Raw genomic sequence first — 22,377 nt, forward strand, 5'->3', positions numbered from 1 at the left:
GCAGAATGAATAACACACTTGAGTGGTTGGCGGAGAGGGGAAAGAGGTCTTTGTGTAATGGCAGAGTCACGGTCACGGTGACAATAAAAGTCCCTCTGTCCTGGGTTAGAGCTGTTTAACCTTTTGATCCTCTTCCTTCTTGATGTGGTTCTGGGCTCTTGAAAGTTCTCGCACAAGTCAAAGAAAAGCATTGAAACATTGACTCTTAACCGCAGCTTGCTAGAGCAGAGTAAAAAAATGTATATAGGCCTATAATATGCATCAAAAATTATGCAACAATCTACGAAAAGATCTCTTAGATCTGCTGGGCTAGGACTGCTAGCTGAATTGAGGTTATAGTAAAAGGGTGATGCAGCGTGAGCTGCATTGGCACCTTTAAAAAACGTAAAAACTGTCTTAGTTAAGCCCCTTTCCCACTGGTCAAAAAACCCGCTAACACTCTGCTTTTTTGCTTAGTGGGAAAGGTTACAATCGGCATTCAGACCTGGGTCAAATGACTCTGCAGTAGACCCGGGTAACTATCGCCTGGGCTCCAATCAGCCTTGCTTGAAAGGTGCAATACAACTACAATTAATATTAATAATATTACAATAAAATGACTCAAAGACATTAACACATAATAAGTACAGACAGTTTTTTTCATGGATTGACTCAAGATTGTGGCAGTCATTACTGTCACGATCAACTGTTTATAAAAATGCACTTTTGGTACTTAAAACAACAAATTATTATAACTTATGCAGTGAGTAATCAGTGTAAGAAGGAAGCTAAAGTTTCCAACAGGAAGACTGCTTGGAAACTTTGCATGAGCAGCCAATGAGTCAGTCTACTCATTCCACAAATACAGCTGTCCAGCAAAAAGAGCTGTCCAGTCTGGTTTGACTTTCACAGGGATAGGCTCCCTTAAATCAGGAGTACAAATGTGAAGACTTGCAACAAAAATGTTTTCTCATTATGCTCAGTACAATAAATACATGATGCGCTTTATTTGCCAAGAATGAGTTCACAGCTTCATCAGCATATCTGAGCTTAGTTGGCTCCCAGATCACTTTAATCTACTAAATACTTGACCAGTGCATGAAAACAGAAAACAGAAACAACATCTAAAGTGTCGTCGCAGTCAAAATTCCTGCCAGTAAGACGAGTTCGGGAGCAACTTTCCAAACAGGGTGTCCTGAAACGCCTCCTCCCCCATAAATCCATGTGTCAAAACAGCGGGGATCTCGCCAACACAGCGCCAAATGTTTACAGCGAATTACATGAAGGCTCTCATGAGTATTACAGGAGAGGTTGCTCAGTCGGTAAGCCTGTAAAGTTACTGCCACCATGGCACTTGGCACCGCATCAGTGTATGCAGGGAGCCCGGAGAAGAGCTGCAGTCAACGACGCAGAGTGGAAAAACTTCCAGAAAGCACCATGCTGCTGGACCCTGGCTGTCTATACACCTTTCAGCCGCAGGCTCAAACCAAACACAATCACAGACTTCCATTTTCAGCTCAGACAAATCACTGCTTCTGTCGTAGTATGAATTAGGCACAATATCAGCTATACCCGCCGTGCTTTGGGTCGAAATTTAAACCCCGTTGTCTGCAGTTTAGACGCGGTCAGCCGTCGGAGAACAGCCACATACAATGAATAAGTTTTAACCCGCACAGCGACCGCTAACTTACAAAGTACCGCGTTAGATCGCTGTCTAATAAACAAGGCCGAACAAGTGCGGGGCATATAAATTAAAGATATTATTACACTGAACATTTTTCTAAAGTGCAAACTTCACCTTAAGTTATGTGCAGCTCCGGGAAATCCATGCAGCAACTTGCTCGCTCCCGACGTTACCGCTGTTACTCAACTTGTAGAGAGGCAGAGATACCCAGCTGTGACGACCGCTGTCAAGCTAGGCGTAATGACAACAACTTCCGGTCCCAGATTTCAAAATAAAAGGACCAGAAGCACTCGGAACGGGCGCTTTTTTTGCTAAATTACAAAATAATAATTTCACAGTAAACAAAATAAGTAGATGCCTAAACGAATTTTAAAAGCCCTTATTCCATACTTAACGTAGATATATTCAGTTTAATGTTATAAATGTTATGTTCACTTCAAACTACTTCATCAATGTCAAGCAATGACAAGTGACACAAAAGCTTTTATTCTTTTAAGCAAAAACAAAGCAATTTCCGGTATTAATACCTGAGATGGGATTGGAAAACGGCTTTAAACAAACAAATAGATTGATAAATATGTAGCTAATAATAATATTTTGATGTGTTTTTGGTTAAACCACGGCCTTTTCGGAAATACGTCTAATATTATATTTTGTTGAATGAAGTCTTTAATGCTTTTTGCCACTCCTTCGTTTCACCCCTTGCCGACACTTAAGCTGAGCTCGTTTGTATCCTCAACTGATCTCATATTAACTTCTTTTCTTACACTGTCAAGCTTAGTTTGTTAATTTAAATATCATGGCTGGATTACTGCATGTTGCACCTGAAAAGTTGGTAATTTAATGTGTGAATCATAGCTATGATTTGAAACATTTGGAGACTGCCAAAATCTACACCTTCAGATTTTTTAAAAGGCTTGGGATATTCCTTTGTTTTAAAATGCTTTGCTTTTCAATAGGCTCCAAATCTTACTCTGGATTCATGTAATTTTCATAATCTTAAGCATCATGACTGTATATGCAGAAGTATATGTATCTTCTTTAAACCAAGTCAATCTTAATCACTCTGTTGTTCCTTTTCCATTCCTTTAATCTTGCATAGAACCAAACTGTTGTACAGCCAGTGCTGGAGCGGCCAAACTTCAGACTGTAATTCCCATAAAAGATTTAATAAGGTGAGCTATTCATTTATCTCCGAATAGTTCTGCTCTGCTCGGATTTAGTTTCCTCTTGAACTGACTGGATACAATAGCCCCCCTTTAATTTATGTTTTATCACATGCTGTGTCGGGCTGTTCACAGGTCATGTTTCTCTGTCTGTGAGAGACTGGAGAGAGACTGGACATTTCCATCTGATGAAAACTTCAGACCCTTCTGCTCTGTCTGAGGAGGCCTTAGGTTTCACTTCTGTCCAAACAGCTTTGAACAGGTGCTTCTCGGTGCTGGTTTCCATCATGTGACTTAGTCTGCTGTAGTTGTTTAGGGTAAAACTTCAATATGCATTCATACTTTTGTCCTGTTTCTGAATCTTGCCCTGATTATTTTCAGACATGTGTGTAGCAGTGAGAGGAAGACAATCATGCTTAATCGGCACCATACTCTCTCACTCTGAGGAAACCCAACCCACCAGGCCACTGAGACCAATCCCAAGAATGCCAAACACTCAGCAATACATATTCTTACAATTTTGTAGGTGCTCAGCATGGCAGTGTGTTATAAACAGTTGCAGGTTTGAACATGCAGCTATAAAGGAATATCAAAGCCGCTGGCCATCTTATTTAGCTTAAAGGAAGAGACAGAAACTTGCTTTGATTGCTGCCCCCTCAAATCTTTTAATCATCCTGAACGTGGCTGTGGCAAACTTCCTGACAAGCTGAATTGATTTCAGTCCGTCTTAAAATAGCTTGTAGGCCACCATTAGATGTGCAGGAATGTAATTCCAATGAATGACATGGATTATTAACTTCAGAGAGATTATGTGCGTGTGGATAACCCATCAACACTAAATAAAACGCCGCACCAAATTCCACTACAAGTGCATCAGTGTGGCGGGGGAGAAAAAACACCTACATCTAAAATGTGTCAGGAGCTGATAAATGCTTTTATGATTTCACATCAAATCAGTGTTTTTATTAAAACATAAAAATGTAAACATAAACAGTAAATATACAGAAAGCACATCTGAGTAGGTTCAAGTGTTAAACACATTTAAATTACACTGAAGGTACGAGACTATTGAAGCTGAAGTTTCCCCTCGCTCATGATAAATCTGGACTAACATTCATTGAGGTGGCAGCAAACGCTTATTTAAACTTTATCTCTTTAATAAGTGGGGAGTGTGTGTGTGTGTGTGTGTGTGTGTGTGTGTGTGTAGTCATCCTTTTCACATCTTTGTCTTTAAGAACAGTGCCATCTGCTGTTACAGAGGTAGAGGGGAGGGACCAAACACACGTGCACACACACCTACTCAAAGAGGGGTCCTCACTACAACTCACTGCAATGCAGCATAAAACCCCTGCACATTGCTCATCACAGCGGTAACACCATCCGTCATTAGGTCCATAAGAGCCAACTTTATGCCACTTCTTCAAGGACTGATCAGACCTCAAATGTGAAGCCATGCCTCGTTGGTTTGGACAGTTAAATCTCATATGATGGCTGAACTGTTAGATTACATCCAGACTACTTCATGAGTAATCAACAGATGAAACGTGACATCAACAGGGACTTTATACAGTACTTTTCAAATCTACATACTGTTACTAAATTCATCAGAATGAGCATGGCTGCTGCTACTGCATTTTCTCTCTGTACCAGCAATATTTAACTTCACCACAACACCATATTGTCTGTTATGCTGTAGCTTGAATGTGCACAGAGTGACAGCTTTAAAGGAATACTGGAATATTTGCAGGGCTCGCATCTGATGCCATGATGTCATAAAACTCTGTCACCATAACCGCACCCTGGAGGCTTGAAATGATAATTGCAGCAGCTGCTTTGGTGAGCCAATGAACTCAGTCTTCTTTCAGTAAGAAGAATTTCTAGCATGTGTAACTACAGAAGGTGCAAAAATTAAAGGCTCAGCAATTGCTTGAAATGTTTTTTTCTGAATTAGAATGATGTTTTGCATCTGTATTGTAAGTGCTTTAATGCCACCATACTTTGCTGACCCTATTCATGGGCTCATTTGCTACTTCATCACATCTTCACTGTTCATTTAAAGTTCCTGAATTAAAGGTAGATGTATAACGTTCCCTTGCTGTTAATAAATATGAGGATTCAACATGTTGCATCTCTGTCCATCAGTTCTTTGAGGTGAGAGTCAGGGTGGAGGAGACACGGAAGATCTGAGGCAGCATGTTGCTCAACTGGTAGAACATCTCCTCTGAGATACTCTGTCAACACAAAAAAGGAAAACTTTATTAGCAAGGGACATGGACAGAGATTTGTGCAGCATCAATGTAAAAAAACATAAACCCCACGTTTTGAGTCCACACGCTGACAATGGAAAGAAACTAATTCATCTGAAAGTGTGCTCATGAAAACAAATATACATCTGGAGTGTTTGTGTACAGCCAAGTGTTAACAGCCCCTGTGGTGCCCTTTAGTTCAACATCAGAGGGTCTTTTTTACCCCCAAGGGAACAGCAGTCAAGATGCTGAAAGGATGTGAACCCCGGCAGCTGTGACTTTAACGGGGGAACATACCGTGTCACTCTAAGCATCGCCACCCGTCAAATAAGAATGTTAAGTATTAATCTTTAAGCAGAAACAGTCGCACATTCATCACACACACATACACACAAACACAGAGCGTATATTTAGCCACCGCGTCCCTTTGAGGAGCAGACAACAATGTTGTTTCAGAAGTGCTATTTTAAATGGTGTCTGAGCATGTAGCTGACAGGAAGCCGATGCAGTCGGACTCCTTTGATGCCGCTTGTTTTATCATCCTAACCTGTCAACATGTGATCGTTCTATAGGCTCTGCTGCCGTCCTGACAAACCACAAACGTTAGAGGTATACAACATCCAGCTAAAGCCTGAATCAAATAACAGATATGCTCATCCAGCACTGAGCTCACTATCCCCTGAAAGTGTGACAAAACCTGTCTTTGAAGCTGAACCTGAATGTTTTTCCCCTTTTACTTGTAACACAATCTGTAAATAGGTTGACTTATTTACATTTTTTTTATTAAGGCATCAGATTAAACGTGGATATAGAGGAAAAGGACTACACTTTAATCCTAACGCTTATCACACAATATCATGGACTAGTCTCTGAGCTTTCTTTTATTACAGCAGTGTAAACATTGGTCAAGAGAACATAAGGCCCTATAATCTATGATTTATAGCGTCTTTTCTCTTCTCTGCCTGCTCTCAAAGGTGCGTACTGCACGGCCAGGTGTTTCTTTGTGATCCTATGTACAAGTGAAGCCTTAAGCATACATTTTTTTGTTAACATAGAGCTTTGCTTGCAAGCAATTACTCAAAGTAAGATTGTGTGTCACCTAAACTAAATGTTGTGAAACCAAAAACATGCGTAGTACATTCTGTTCTCACCTTTGGCACAAGAAACTGGACAGTGCGTGAAATACCTCCATCCCATGAGGCCATCTCCATCATGAAGCCTGCAGTTAACACAGAATAAAAGTCAATCACATAAAATATCTTTGTGATATCTTTCTGTGATGTTCAGTGTTTGCCAGAAATTGTTTTGATCAATTATGTTACATCTTTTTGATCAGCTTTTTTTTAAGGATAGTTAACAATAATGTGTATAGACACACCTGTAAGAAAAAAAAAAGATGCTCTTTGACTCAGAGGAGATAAAAACAATGTTATATGTATATATATCTATATATATATAGATATATATATATATACATGTTTTTTTATTGGTTTTTTAAAGTTTTCAACTTTAATTCGATACTGCTGGAAACACTGCACCTCATCACAAGTCTGGTTGTTTATATTAGGGTAGTTATCTATGAAAATATGATAACAATAGCAATAACCAGCTATATAACGTGCAATGTTATAAAGCATTGTGTGTTGGGGTGGCTGAATAGCTAAAATAATTCCTTAAAATAAAATAAAATATTTCGAACTTTCCAGTTACCTTTGACGCATTTGAAAACCAGCTCGGCTCTCTTCAGACACCACGGTATGGTCATCTCCTGCAGAGAGAGCACAAGAGAAATGGGGACGCTGAATTGTTTTGCTCCAAAGCTAGAATAGTTAGTTGCAACCTTAAACCTCATATCATACAGTATTATCTCATACTGCTAAATGTTGCTGCTATTACACGTGTTACTTTATTTGATAACTGTCACTTTAACTTGCCACTTACTCCTACTTGTATAACTTATGACTTTTATTTTATTTCATTTTATCTATTCATATTTTTTGATACTGTATTTACTACTTGCTATTTGTCGTTGTGCTGCTGCAACACCTGAATTTCCCCACTCTCATTTTATCTTATGTAAGTGAGTAAGTTAGCACAAGACTTGTTCTGCCTAACTGGAAATTCAAGCAAAGGTTCATTTGGAAGAGAGGTAATGTTCACTGAGATTCAGAGAAAATAGAAATCCAAGTTTAATTAGACCAGCTTCTTTTGTTTTCTTTCTTTCAAATTAATTTAAAATTCACTTATTTATTTATCTTTTTCTGGCCATTTTGCCTTCATTAGGTAGGACAGCTGAAGAGAGACGGGAAATATGGGGAGAAGAGAGTTGGGGATGACATGCAGCAAGGGGCGGAGGGTGGGAGTCGAACCTCTGGCTGCTGTGCCAAGGACTGTAGCCTCTGTATATAGGGCGCCTGTTCTACCGACTGAACTAAACCAGCGCCCCTTTATTTATCTTTTTAACTTTGTCTCTATGTGTAAAACCTCTCCTATGCTGTGTATAATTAAATAATAACACAAATTGATATCTCCTGTGTTCAAAGTAAAAAATAACTGGAGCAGTTGGAGTCTACTTAACAGTTAATATTGTGATATATTACATACGTACTTAGATGTGTCATAGCAGTGTTACGCAGGTATGCAAATTCAATACTGTATATATGATATATTAACCACGTCAAACGCACAGTCCCCTGCCATGTGACTATAGTTACACACTACAGCGCTATGTTAAAGGGCAGAAATGGCAGTTGTTACCAACACACACTACAGTTACGCCCTGAAAAAGGCCCCTGCGTATGTCACGTCTCATCTCCCTACAGTTGGCAATGTGTCAGGCTGCTCACAGTGACCTCAGCAGGCAGTCAGCCCTGCAGTCAACCTTTGCTCACAGCAAGAAACATCAGGTAGGTAGAGTCCCTCACACACACACACACACACACACACACACACAGACACACACACACACACACAGACACACACACAGACACACGGATACACAGCCTTTCACCTACAAGTCAACAAACTGGATCCATGAACTGAAGGCAGGGGTGTCATCGAGGCTCATGTCAACTGCGCCTGGAGATAACCTGCACAGGCTTGAGCAATTGCTCTGTGATGCATCAACAATAGGACAGCACACCCAAGAGTTTTTCAGTTTGACAGAGGCTGGTGTGGAGTGAGCTGCCTGTTGCTGCACAGAGGAGCACTAAAGGAAAACATGGTCTTTGAAAGGCAACCAGAGAAAGTAACATAACAGTTGTCAAATGATGTGCATCTTTTGTCTGCTTATTGTCTCTCCTTCAACTCTGGTCGAAAGAGTTTTTAATTTTCTCTCTGCAAACTTTAAAACATGCACAAAAAATGTTATGAAGCTACTCGTCTGTGTTCCTTTTTCCTCAATCTTTAAAAGCTCAAGGCAAAAATGAAAACGTCTAAAAATATGAATAAGCCACAGCCCTGTTGTATTTATATGCAGTCTGCAGTTCATCCAGACATATTATGTTAGCTGCTTTCAACACTAAAACACAAAAATAGGCTTGTACAAACAGGCAAACATCACCTCTGAATGGCAAACAAGACTAAAGAGAAGATGACAGATGGAAAGTTTTGATGTGAAACCAGTAGCTATCAATTAAACTTCCTCAGGTTCCCAGGGCTTCAAAAGTCTTTGGTTATGTAAACAAAGACTCTTGATTAGACATGAGGAGAAAAATTGCACCGGGCATGTTGTGGCATGAGTGCACCCCTGACTGAGGCGTGTGGAGAATTTACTTTCCATCTGACGGGATTTTTAGTTTATTAGGTTTTAATTTTTAGTCAGAAAAATAATTAAGAAGGAGCTGCTGTACAGGCTCAAAGAAAATCCCAATTCCATGCCCAAATAAACATAAAAGAAATCCAATTTAATGAAAAATCCACCTTATTGTGATCAGATATTTTCCCTCTCTGTCTGATTCGATCTTGGTTCATCAGTCACTGAAAGCTCTCTCTGTTTCTCTCCCCTGCTGTGTGAGCACAGGAGTGCTGCTGTACATACACGCCGAGGTACAAAGTAAACAGAAGGGTTCACGACTCTCTACTTTGCCCTCCTGGTTTTAAACCTGGGAAATGTTAAGTTGTAGCCAGAGCCTCACAAGGCAGACCACAGCTGAGTATGCAGAGCATTCAAGAAGGGCCAGAATGAAAGGGAAGAAATGTGACGATGATGTCAGGTAGGACCACGGAAACTTGTGACGCCAGAAGATGTTTTTCAGCTTCAACCACAAACAATTACAAACTATTCAAGCTTGACAAGAACTTTAAAGTCAAAAGCATATAAAAGATTATGCAAAAAGGATTTTTGGATGTTATTAAAAGCTGAATCTATTCAGTCAAAGTGTCTTTAAGTAACAATGAATATCAGCTGTTGTGGTGATGCTATTTGAACCTTTTATCGATTTCTACTAGCAAACTATTTCAACCATGACATTAGCTATTACATAATACATATCTTTATTAGTATTATTGTAATATATTATTCAATATGCAATCTCTGACTACAATAAAGCCTCTGTGAGCAACGCTGAACATTTTGGGCATTCCGGTTTAGCCAGCGTTTAGCGACAAGGACTTCCAGCCAAGACTGCTTTTTGCGTGCGCTGCATTGTTTACAGTCCAGTTACAATTTGAGAAGTAACCGTGTTCAGATCAAAACTGAAGCGAATTTCACCCCTCTAGATATGTCTGCAAAATAAACACTGTCATTTCTTGGTTCATTCCATCCCCGTTCATCTGTTTGTGAGTCTCAGTTTCACTGTAAACAGTAAGTTACACAGAGGCTGCACTCTGGCTTACTGCAGCGGGATGAAGCCCAAACAGAAACAGATTTTCTTGTGAGTGACTTTAATTAACGGCTCTTCAGTTTGCTGAAATAACATCATGATGCAGATTATTAACAAGTCAAAATGAAGCTTTGTCAGGTCTGTCCTCAAGAGGAGAAGAAAACTACTTTAAAAAGTTTGTTGAATGTAGGTCGGAACGATCATTTCTGATGCATTCGAGGAAGGCTGACATGTTTGATCTAGAGCAAAGTATTAGCTGAACTTTCATGCAGATGTCTGTTTATAGACATTAATAAATCATAATCTGATGGCCGCTGATGGGAGCCGGGATGTCATTACGGTGGATTACGTTCCTGCGTTTCCTCTCCACACAGACTGTTTTTCCTGGAAACGAAAAAGCCTGCTGACATGTGATTGGTCATTATTACTCAGACTACAAAGGAACCACAGACGGAAACCAGAAGACTTCCCATACTAAAATCTGGTCGCACACAAACATGAAATGAACATGAATGTGATGTGCCAAACCTGACCCCTGAACTCCCAAGAGTGAATGCTGACACGACTTTGCTTTGGTTGGCGTGGTCAAGTTTGTACCTGTGGTAGCAGTAGTAAGTTACAACGATTTATCCAACTACTTAAAAACAACCTTTTCATTTCATTAGTTACTTAAACCATTTATCCATTTATATTAGCCACCTACTTCAACCATGACTTTAGCTATTATATAGGCTATTTATTCATTAGTATCAGCTAACTATTTCAACTATTTATTCAATAATTTTAGCCAGCTACTTTAACCATAATTTTAGCTATAAGGTATTTATTTAGAACTATAAGCTAGCAATTACACTTATTTATTTAGTACTTTGAGCAAACTACTTCAACCATTATCTACTTATAATACTTCTAATAATAAATAATAACCAATACTTAACATAAACTGACTTTCTAAGCATTTTTACTATTCATCCATTACTTCAGCAAAGAATTTCAATCATTTAGCCATTAGCTTTAGCTTAAGTGCTACTAGCCGACTATCTCAATAATTTATGTAAAAGCTTTTTAGCTTTTTCATTTTTATCCTTTACATTTATCTTACTATTTCTACTATTTATAGCTGTTTTTTTTATAGTTTTTCTACTTAGACATTTCTCCATTTTGCAAATTGTTAAGACTTTGCTCAGTTGCTACAAGTATTGATGCTATGCTAATGCTTCTATATATGAATTAACTTATATAACTGGCTAAATATGTATATATATTATAGCTTATTTTTTAGAATTCATTGAGATATGCTGGCAACTACATAGGAACCTTAAGTTTGTAGTGAACTAAGTAAGCATACTACCCTAAAATATAGGGATGCACGATATTGGATTTTTTGCCGATATATTTTCCAACCCTTTGTGCTGATCACAGATTTCAATGCCGATATAATAGGCACATGTTTTTTTCTAATTGCAGAAAACATCAAGTCTCCTTTGTAGTGAAATTGATATCATGCCTACTCTTATTGTAGTGGCCCACTGGCAGATGCAGAAATAACATAATACACTGCTTTTAAAATGTACACATTCACTGGGCAACATAAGAAATCTATTTAAACTCAGTTTATGTACAAAATGCCATATTTATTTGTATGTATGTTTTTCTTTCAAATAAAATGGATGATGCTCTCCCTGAGACAATCCGGAATATAGCCACAACTAGGGCAAATTTTACCAATTGCACACAGCAAATACATAAAATGACATCAACCGTTTCGTAAACTTTGGTCTGCCATACCGCAGACATCTTGCACCCTTCCTCAGGCTTGACAGCGTGGTGCAGGCAGTGCGCGCGCGCACACTCGCACCGAGTTGATGTTGAAGCATTATGTCAAGCTTTTTAAGGGAATCATCGTGCATTTAGGCAGAATTACAGCGTTGTGTTATCAGCAGAAAATATCGGCAGAAAAAATCTGCAGAAAAATGCCATATCTGCCGATGCCGATTTGTCATTTTCAAGCCATTATCTGCAGATAACGATAACGTGATGATAATATCGCACATCCCTACTGTTCTTTACTCACCTAAGAATTAATTTGGACCATCAACAACGGAGCTATTTGGCAGCAATGGTTTTACGACCCTTTCCTAATCTGTTCAAGTCATGGGTTTAATATCCAAATAGCTGCACTGTCCAACTCAAACCATTATCTTTCATGTACTGTATCTTCTCCTTGACTACATTTTATTTGGAAAAATGTTATTAACTTCAAAGTGATTTTGAGTAATACAAAGTCGCCTTGTTATCTTGTGTAGTTTGGGCAAGAGTAAAGAAAGAAATGTAGGAACTAACTGTGAGTTGATATGAGGATAACTGAATTTTCTATTTCAATGTAATAAATCCCCTGAGGTATCACATTAATATAAACCTTATAAAGAGTGTCAGTGTGTGAAGTCTCTTACCTCTGACATGTCGTGGACCAGCAGCAGAGGAACGGTCACGGTTGTGATGTCATGCGTGCAGCAGACCTTCAGGATGTTTCTCAAACCCATGATAGCCGGGTCCCGAGCCGTGATGTTCCCTGAGCGCACATTATCGTCTACACACAGGTGGAAGACCACATGGCACTCTGACAGGTTGGAATGCCGCGAGATATAAAACTCACCTTGAGAAAGAGATGCAGCAGGGAAAGAACAAAAGTGTGTCATATTATATAAAATATATACAGCTTAACCAGGGTGGTGAAAAACGTATATATATCGATGACCATTACCTGGTAAGATGTTAGAAGGATTTCTTTCAACATTTTTGCTCTTGTCATCCCCTCCATTCCTTGGAACCTCTATAAGGGTACAGAATTAAAAATACATTGAAAATAGTATGCACAGGGATTTATCAAAATACTCCTTCAGGACATTTAATGGTTGCAGCTGGACTAGATCGACATCATCTTTACTCTGCGAACCACTTAAACTATTCTATGACAGGAATCTGGACAGTTTCCCGTCAACATTGTAGCAGTGATGTAAAGTGTCTCCTACTTCCTGACTGCTTCATCCCCCTCTCAGACTGATAGCATTTAGCTCTTGAAAAGTGTTTGCAGTGTCAAGTTTTTGCGCTGCAACAAAGTTACATTTATGTTTATTCTTTTGAATCTTACTTTCAAGTCTCTGGTGTGAAAATAAGTAATAACAATCATCTTTCTTGTCTTCATAAACACCAAATTCGATCAATCAACCGCATAGTGAATGTTTTCTGTATATTGAGCAGAACTTGGGCAAAACCAAATACTTTAAGACTATGCAAAAACTTACAGCTTTGTGTCTCTGTGACACTGCTAAACATGCCATGTATAAAAATGTTAGTTAAGCATTTTTTATGCACAGATGGCTTAAAAAAAAGACAGCCGCGACGTTTAGAATTATCCATTTTCATCAGTAGCATGTGTGTCCAGGTCAGGACCTATATCTCCGGTGCAATATACTGTACATCCAGGAGGAGATCAGTGGCAGTGTTTGTGCCACCAGTTTTGCCTTTCTCTTTCTAATCCTGTGTCTACAGCTGTGATGGCATGGAGGAGCCAAAAGACTAACCGGGTTGTTCTTTCTGCTTGTGGCTCCGCTGTGCTCTGGCATATAGCACCACCTGCTGCACCTCCTCCAGCTGCTCCTCCAGACAGTGGAAGTGGAAGTCTGTGCACTCCTTTGCGACGGTTGAAAAGTCTATGAATAAAAACAGAACAGGCCAGGGATGAAACTATGCATGAAAACCTATCTCTGTGTATATCTCACCATACTGTAATACCACTCTTAATAATGCTTAATAGAGTGCCTGGTTTATAATCAATTACAGGTGTTACCCATACAGTAGAGGTGAGAGATAATAAGATTGAGTCCTGACTACAACCAAAATAAAGTTCAATTCATTGGTGCCCAAATATAACAAACCACTGCTGGTAATATTAAGGACAATGTACAAATGCAGGGAACTGCCCTACACAAAATACAACTACAGGTAATCCCCTGACCTCTCTTGATGCCGCTGTAGGAGTTGACCCTGTTGTCGACCAACAACACCAAACCACAGAGTGAGGAGGAGTAGAGGGAAAGGGCTGTCTGTAGCCGCCTAAGCTTGGCTCCACTGCTGCCGTGTCGCCGGTGCTTACAGAAGTCCAGCACGTCTGCCCGGACCAGCCGGAGGTTGTGCATCGTCTTCAGTTGTGCCCCTGAACAAAAAAAGAAATATAAATTATAAATATAATAAATACAAAAAGATATGTACACACAATGCGCTGAAAAAACATTATTCTGTAGCAATAAAGGTGTTTTTTATTACAGTGGTTAGTGGAACACAACTGTGTACAAATACTCGGAAGCAGGTTAAATGTCAGGCACCTAAGTGTATGGTGAAACTCTCCTCCAGCTGAGGCTGCTCCTCAAACATCCTGGCCCCAGAATCTGCAACTTCAGACAGCTGACTGGGCTGCACCTTAATCTCCTCACTAGAAACCAATCATACAAACAAATCAGTGATGAAAGGGATCCATCAAAAATGATAATTACAGGGCCCCCGTTTAGCTCTGTGGTTAAATCGCTCTTCCCAGTACAGAGGCTCAGTCCTTGCTGCGGCTCCCACCCACGGCCCTTTGCCACGTGTCATCCCAACTCTCTCCTCTCCTGTTTCCGACACTATCCACTGTCGTCTCTTTCTCAATAAATGTGTATAATAATAAAAATCCTGATGCAGATTTTAAAGCTTAAGAGAATAACCAACACAATTTGAAGAGATCCATATGAAAAATGCAGACATTATATTATATAATTTAATACAAATTATATTTTATAAAGTAATATGTATACTGCCCAGTGTAGGACATAATAAAAATATATAAGGAACTTTACAGACATTACTAGACATTTAAAAAAACAGCCCTTCAGCAACAGTATTTTGTGGTTACTTCTTTGGAAAATGAATACAAAACCGAAGGAAATAACGCGTACATTACATATTACATCTAATTTAATTATAAAAGTCTCAGTTATGCGGCTTCTTTTTTTTTTGTTTGAGCACTTATTCTATATAAAATAAGAATACGATTCTCAAAGGAATCACACATCCAACCTGAATTCTGTTTTTAGTCTTCCCTTACAGGCTGCAGCTTTAAAAATGCATATTTACAAAGTGTACAAAGTGCTGATGCAGGCGTATGAAGTTCCACCCACACATACAGAGATAATGAAATTCATCATTAAGAAAAACTGATGCCAGGTCAGCACATTGTCTGAGAAGCTCTTAGCATACACGTCCTGGCTGGTATCTGTGTTTTGATGGAATATCCAATATATGCAGAGTGTAAGAGCCGAATTCAAACCACCACTCTGCAGGACCTCATTACTGTTAACCCCGATTACATTTTTTTCCTACTTCTTATCCCAAGATGCCAGTCATAACTGATGCTGTAAAGCCACGCATCAGTCAAAGTGAGATGAGTTCTTGACCTCTTGTAATCACTTCAATTTCTATGTAAATGGAGGCTGCACTTCAAAGACCCAGCAGCAGACGTGTTGTGTTTCGGATTAGAACTGATGCAGAAGTGCAAATGTTCAGATCCTGTTAGTTAAGAGTTTAGTTTGACCTCTAGTCAAGATTCAGGGGCACTTCTCCAACGCAGTTCACAAGAGGAATATTTATATTATATTGTATTTGATCTGTTTTGTGCTGTTTTCTTTACTCTTATTATCATTTCGACCGGTTTTGATGTTAATTTAACAACTCTACTATATAAATGTGAGTTTAAATGTTAAATATTCACTCTACTCCCATGTTAAATCACTGTGCAAAAACCTCAACTTAAACCTCGAAACCACACAAGCCAGAAGATAAAGTTCATAGAGTGCCGTTATGTCTTTTTGACAAAGCCTATATAGGTTATCACTTTTTTGACCTAACCGGTTAGCAAGTAAGCACCTGACCCTGTTGTTGTTTATTATCTTAAATCAACTGTTTGGGCTTTAACCTGACAAAAAAAACTTGATTAAGTCAATGAACTGGCAGGGCAGTTTCAGGTGCATTTGGGTGTAATGTGAACCTACAGATATCAGATGTCTGCACAAAAACAAAAACAAAGCTTCTGAATACTGTACTGTCAAACTCACTTAATTTTGCTGCTGTTGGTGGACTTCTGCAGGTCCTGGTGCAGTTTGATGACCCACTCCTGATATTCCTGCTTCTGAATGCATGTAACTTGCTTCAGCTCACTGGCCCACTTGTTCTCCAACACCTGCTCGAGAAGAACAAGTGAGACACTGAGGAATACTTACACACATATCAATTACTATGACAAAACCATATTTTCACACTTGACAGGCTTGGGGTAATCTGAACCTGTAAACAGAACCTTTACAAACCGACTCATCTGAAACGTCTGTGGTGAAATGATAACTTTGTTGTGGGATTAAGGTGCACCTCCCTCTAATGCAGCTACAGAGAGCACCTCAACTTCCTCTTTACCTGCTGTGCATCAAAGTGTTGAGAGGCAACTGCGTTTACATCATGGTCACTCAAAGTGTTCCCCAGCTCGTGCATCACTTTGTCCATTTCCGCTGCCTGCCTGCAAGACAGAAAAATATGCAGCCATTTGAACAGACTGCTGAGGAGATATATCAGCATTTAGACAGCTCTTGAATAGCAAATTTGAGTCAGTAAGAGCGGGATGAAATATCATTTCAACACATTTATTTTTGTGCAAACAAAATCTGGTTCATTTGTTTGTTTTCTCTGGTTTTATTTGGTCAGCTGTGAATCCAGCTCTGGTGCGAAGGAAAAACTGAATTGTGATTGTTTGAAAAGGTGGGTCCTGGCCACTTTCAAGAAAACAGTGGTGTAGTGATTTTGATGTGAATTTAACAGGAAAGTTAGCTAAACAACTATTTGCTGATCATGAACGGATTGATATTCTCACCCTTATATCTTATATTTATGCAGAAAAAATTCTTGAATTTTCCCCTGATAAAAATCCCCCAAGCAGTTTAATCAAAACAGAGGTGTATTGAGCCGATGGTGTACTTATTCTAATAAAATGAATCTCAAATTAAAATCTCAGATTAAATGTGGGCTGCACTGTGCAGTGGTTAGCACTGTCGCCTCCCAGCTTGAAGGTTTTCCAGTTCAAATCTCTGTGTGGAGTTTGCATGATCTCCCTGTGCACGTGCGGGTTCCCTCCGGGTACTCCGGCTTCCTCCCACAGTCCAAAGACATGCTCGTTAGGTTCATTGGTGACTCTAAATTGCCTGTGGGTGTGAGCATGAAAGGTTGTCTGTCTCTATGTGTCAGCCCTGTGATTGACAGGCGACCAGTTCAGGGTGTACCCCGCTTCTCGCCCAATGACAGCTGGCATAGGCTCCGGCCCCCCCGCAACGCTGAACAGGATAAGCATTATACAAAATTGATGGATGGATAGATATAACTTAGTGACCACAAAGTTGTTATACTCCACTAAATACTCTACTTATACTAAAATGCCCCATTTCATGAGTTTGTATCATAGTCTGAACCAGAGGGACTGAATTACTGAGGGTGTCAAAGCATCCTCAGAATACACAAAGTCATAGGTGAGTTTATGGAGAATGACATGACAATATAGTATGTGCAGGAAATTCAAGGATGCAGGTTCAGGACACCAACCTCTCCTGCAGCTTCTTAATCTCCATGTCTCTCTCACTGATGAGCTCAGAGATGCTAACAAAGTAGTTGTGCTCCAGGTTGAGAAGTGTATCTGAGGCGGGGGAGTGGATCAGCTCGTGGTAAACATCAGCAAAGTCCTCGTCCCAGCTGGGCTCTTCAGGCCGAGCATGCTCCAGTGTAGTCTGTGATTAAAAAAAAAATTAAAAAGAAAGAAAGAAAGAAACTATTTCAAAATGGCAGCTGCAAGTGGCCAAAAGAAGAAAAAGGGAACCTTATCACGCTATACATCAAACTTTGCAGGTTGCTGATCCGTTTACAACTTATCACTTGTGGGTGATGAACAGTTGCACATGTTGTGAGAAAGACTGAGTAAAAGATGCTGACTTTTAGTAAAAAGTGCGAAAACTGAATTTTCTCTGGTCAAAAGAAGACAAAGGGGGAAGACAAAATGCAATGTCAACACAGTTTGGATGTTTTGCGCCGCTCAATAAACCAGGGCAGTCAATGTGCCGTTTCCATAATTAGAAAAGCAACAGAACAGTGTTCAAATGTGAAACTCTATTTATACAGGCTCAGGAATCTTCAGGCCACTAACACGATGGACACTGGAAAGCGTCCATGTGTATTTCTGTGTGACTGCTGTAAACAGTTAACAAGTTCCCAGTCCTACGTGTCTGAGCGCAGTGAGCCAGAGGGGCTTCATGACACGAGCAGAAGCAGGCCTCGTCTTTTTATAAATGCTGCCTGAGAAAGTGACAGCAGAGATTAGACTCCTGAACTTTAAAGTGTAAAACCAAATGATCTTATTGACCTTCTTTAAGCATGAAATAAGTAACATTCAGATGTGTCTTATAGGAGACCATGCTTCATTGAATGTGTTTGTTTCTTATTGATCCATGATCTGAAAATTATGACTCTATTCTCAAATATATGCAACCGCCGCCACATATTGGACCTCTGGGAGAAAACGCATCAAAGTGTAACAGAGTGCAATGAAGAGACATTAAACACAGTACGCGGGCTCATGTAATGGGATTTTTTTTTCTCGGGAACTCATGAATAATCAATTTGCAGATGCACTGCATTGCTTCTGTTTAAATTACTTAAATGATCCATGACTGCACCGAAGTAAGCGGGAGCACTCGAGGACACTTCCAAAACCCTGCTGCACTATGACAGAAACATGGAGTGGTGGATATACAATCAAGGTTCAGCAGCCAGTGTATGACACAAAGTCTGCCAAGGGCCACCCATGACTCTATGTATTGATTTGAATGCATGTTCCATAAGCTACTAACAGCCATCTACAACCCCTCAAAAATATGTCATCACCTCCACATAAGACCTGGTCCATGCATTGGTGAGCTGGTTCACATCTACTTCTCCTGTTGTGAGTCTCTGCAGGGCCAGCTCTGCCTCTCTGTCATAATCCAGGATGGTCTCCTTCTCAACGAAGTTGGAGAGCAAGGTTTTTAGCTCTGCAGGAAGAGATGAAAACACAGCAAAACCCAGGAATTACAAGAATGTTTTAATTTCAGTGCAGGCTACATAGTACACGACTAAATCACTCGGCTGGATCCTTTCCATCTGTTAAGGTTTCAAACTAACAGCATGTAGATGACATTATCAACTCCTTCCCAGGAAGACGTGTAGAGAGTTACTATTTTAATAAAGTCATCTCAAATAAACACAATCTTATGTTTCATGTCAGCTGTTTAGATTTTGTTCCCACAATTTAGGGGGGTTGTTACAGAGTAAGTACATGATCCTGCACTTGCCCAGAAATAACAGTAATAAAATATTAGTATAATAGCCCTGGTTTTAGATCAAATACTTATAGAGGGATGATATTGTATGTACGACTAATAAAAATACAGTTCTGAAATGTTTAAATCAATCATTTAAGCAGCCACTTTTTATCAATAAAGTTACATTAATGTTCAGTTCAAGAGCTCAAAATATAGAAGTAGTATATTTAGACACATATAATTACATTGCAAACAGGACTACAGACATTTTTATTATTAATTTGATTTACTTTGAAAGACTAGTAGGGGATAGAGTTGAAGGGGTTAATGCCATCAAAGGTGCAGGCTAGGGGGTCCAAGTCAGTCACCTGAAGTTTCCCTCTCAAAGGCTTTTACTTTAGGCTATATAGTAAATGGCAGGGTTGGGTTGATGGTTGCAGTTAAGAGTCTGTAAATCCTAGCTACAAAAGCATAGCAGGGGTTGCCGACTAAAATCAGAAGATAAAGAAAGATAAAAAACATATGAACTTCATAGGAACCATTTCTCATATTGTTTTTATTTTACCAACAGCAGCAATCTCACCATTTTCTATGTAGCAGGGTATTTTATGTAGCAGCATCAGGCGTCCATGGAGGTCACTGATGTTTTCTTGTATTGGAAACTGCAGAGGCACCTTAAGGACACAGTTGTGTCTCCCTGCCTTGAACTCAAAAATAAACTCCTTCCCAGTTGTAGTATTTGTTTTGCCTTTGTTCTTCTTCATTGCAGCGGCTGGAAAACAGGAAACAACAGTTTAACACGAATCAAAGAAATATACTTGAGAGTCTGAGAGTCTGATGAGCTATCACACGTACAGAAAAAATACAGATGATAGCCGTGTCTGTCATCATTATATATGACTACCATCCTCTTCGAACTGTTGTGTCTTCAAATATGTGAAATAACTACAGTTAAGACAGCCAAGACAGTGGCATCGAGACTTAATTTATAACTTGTTGAACTATAACTAGAAAAATCCAAGTTATTTATACAAGCAGGTTAAAATCACGGTGTGAGTGTGTAAGCTAGGTTTACACTAAATAGTGGATACGTTAGCTAGCAGTTAAGTGCTAACGCTTAAGCACAAAGGTAAATATAATAAAAGATAAACACTTGGTTGTAAATATGTCTAACTGAGACTGCGTTATTATCTTCATTTGGTGAACATATGAATCTTTTAAGATGCTTATTTACCTGAGTATGTTTGAATATGGTGTTTCCTGTTGCAGACAGCACTACTGTTTGGGTCAGTCAGCTGACACACAAAGTGTAGCAGCGCGACACCAACAGCACTTTCGCGACACTGAGGATCAGACGTTTATAGTCATGTTTTCAATTGTGCATCAGAACTGCTATTTTATTTATCTTAAATCTCTATACGTCGGACAAATCCTATAAATTTTATTTTTGAAATGTTCTTTCATCTACAAAGACAATCTACAAACTAACGAATCTGTTGATCCATTTGTTTCATTTACGCGAATGTTTTTCCCTGTGCACTACCGCCCTCTGCTGGTCGAAGATGGTTAGTTTATGGATGTTTTTGAATGAAATTCATTCTGTAGCTACTTTAAATCCATCTTTGATTCTAGGAAATACATTTCAAAATAGATTTTATCTGTTTTAGGAAATAAATGATGTAATATATCATTTCTCCTGTGTATGTTTAAAGTGATAAAACAATAAAATAGTATATCCGATAGGTGTTATGTTGTATTTATTATAACAAATATATATATGCAGGTGTTGAAAAATCTTGAAAAAAATCTTGACATTAGTATTCTAAAAAGGTTCAGTTTGATCAGCTCTTATACCAAGAAAATTAAACATATAAAATATTTTATGCGCATTATTTATTTGAGCCCGTCAGCAGCAGCCCACAGTCTCTTTAAAAGAGGTCGAGGTATGAGAAGAAGGTTTGTTTCATCTTCTCCTCACTTTCCTGTCCCTGCAGGTCTGTCAGCGGGGACTTCATGGAGCTCTCCTTCTTCTTCCACTGCTGCTCCTTTTCCTGCAGAGTCTGCTTGAGGCCTTCTGTGATCTGAAGGAGGGTTGACTTCTCCTCCTTCCACTAGCTTTGTCTCTCCAGCTCCTTCTCAGCCTCCTTCAGAGCGGACGTGAGCTTCTTATTTTTATGTTTCTGGTCCAGTTTAGTGAGACAGGGGGCTCCTCTTTTCTCCATCTCCTCTTGGAGGGAGCTTTTCTCCTGCTGCTGAGTCTTAAGCAGATCCTTTGCCTCTTTCAGTGCTGATGAGAGGATCTTGTTCTCTGCTCTGCATTCCTCCAGCTCAGCATCATGGGACAGCTGGAAGGATCCATCCTTTCGACGTCGTTCTCGGCCATCACTCTCAGCTGTTTGACGAGGAAGACATCTATCTTCATTGCCTCCATGTTGTTCTGATGAGCCTCACTCTGTTCCTTCATCTTCTTCAGCTGCACCTGAAGGTCTTCATTTTTGGAGAGCTGCAGCTCCAGATCGATGTGAGCCTTCTTCAGGCTTGCCCTGACCTTTCTCAGCTCAGATGCTCTTCTTCTCTCTGAGCAGAGAGCATCTTCTCCAGCTGCACTTGAAAGTCTTATATTAGCATTCACATTTTATATTTTATAACGATAGTGTTTCCCATACTCTACTCTATACTCATACTAGTTTCATCAGAATCAGAATCAGAACCAGGGTTTATTGCCAAGTAGGTTTACACATACAATACATTTGTTTTGGTTTAATAATTATGCTTTAGAGGTTGAAGATTACTCCAACTCAAGATTATAAAGCATCACCTTTAAAAGTAATTTATAAATATCAGGTCAGATCTATGTCAGTCATGAATCGTGAAGATTACACTACTAAAGGTAAACTAAGTCAGGCTCCTTTTAATGGTTCCTATTAAGTGACTAGAGGGTAGCATTGGTTCTAACACGTGGTGAACTTTTTTTTAAATATTTATATTGAAATTTTAGATTAAAATAATATTACTGAAATGTTAACTTTATATGTACTTTGATGGTATTTTATATCA

General features: G+C 39.3%; 1 protein-coding gene across 1 annotated transcript; it reads right to left on the reverse strand.

The window, feature by feature from the left end:
* Positions 1-3,334: 3,334 nt before the first annotated feature.
* On the reverse strand, positions 3,335-20,605 carry ferry3 (FERRY endosomal RAB5 effector complex subunit 3). The gene is made up of 14 exons (XM_069686356.1): positions 20,555-20,605; positions 19,904-20,092; positions 18,905-19,050; positions 17,573-17,754; positions 16,400-16,499; positions 16,045-16,169; positions 14,284-14,390; positions 13,917-14,114; positions 13,483-13,611; positions 12,663-12,731; positions 12,352-12,554; positions 6,786-6,843; positions 6,227-6,294; positions 3,335-5,060 (listed from the first exon to the last, which is right to left on the reverse strand). Exons 2-14 carry the CDS (start codon positions 20,082-20,084, stop codon positions 4,968-4,970), a joined length of 1,659 nt encoding a protein of 552 aa, XP_069542457.1. The 5' UTR covers positions 20,085-20,092; positions 20,555-20,605; the 3' UTR covers positions 3,335-4,967.
* Between the last annotated feature and the right edge of the window lie 1,772 nt (positions 20,606-22,377).

The sequence above is a fragment of the Semicossyphus pulcher genome, unplaced genomic scaffold (genome assembly GCF_022749685.1).
Source record: "Semicossyphus pulcher isolate SPU_LCO1_2020_fin unplaced genomic scaffold, fSemPul1.0.p SCAF_8, whole genome shotgun sequence".
In the NCBI taxonomy this organism is placed as follows: Eukaryota; Metazoa; Chordata; class Actinopteri; order Labriformes; family Labridae; genus Semicossyphus; species Semicossyphus pulcher.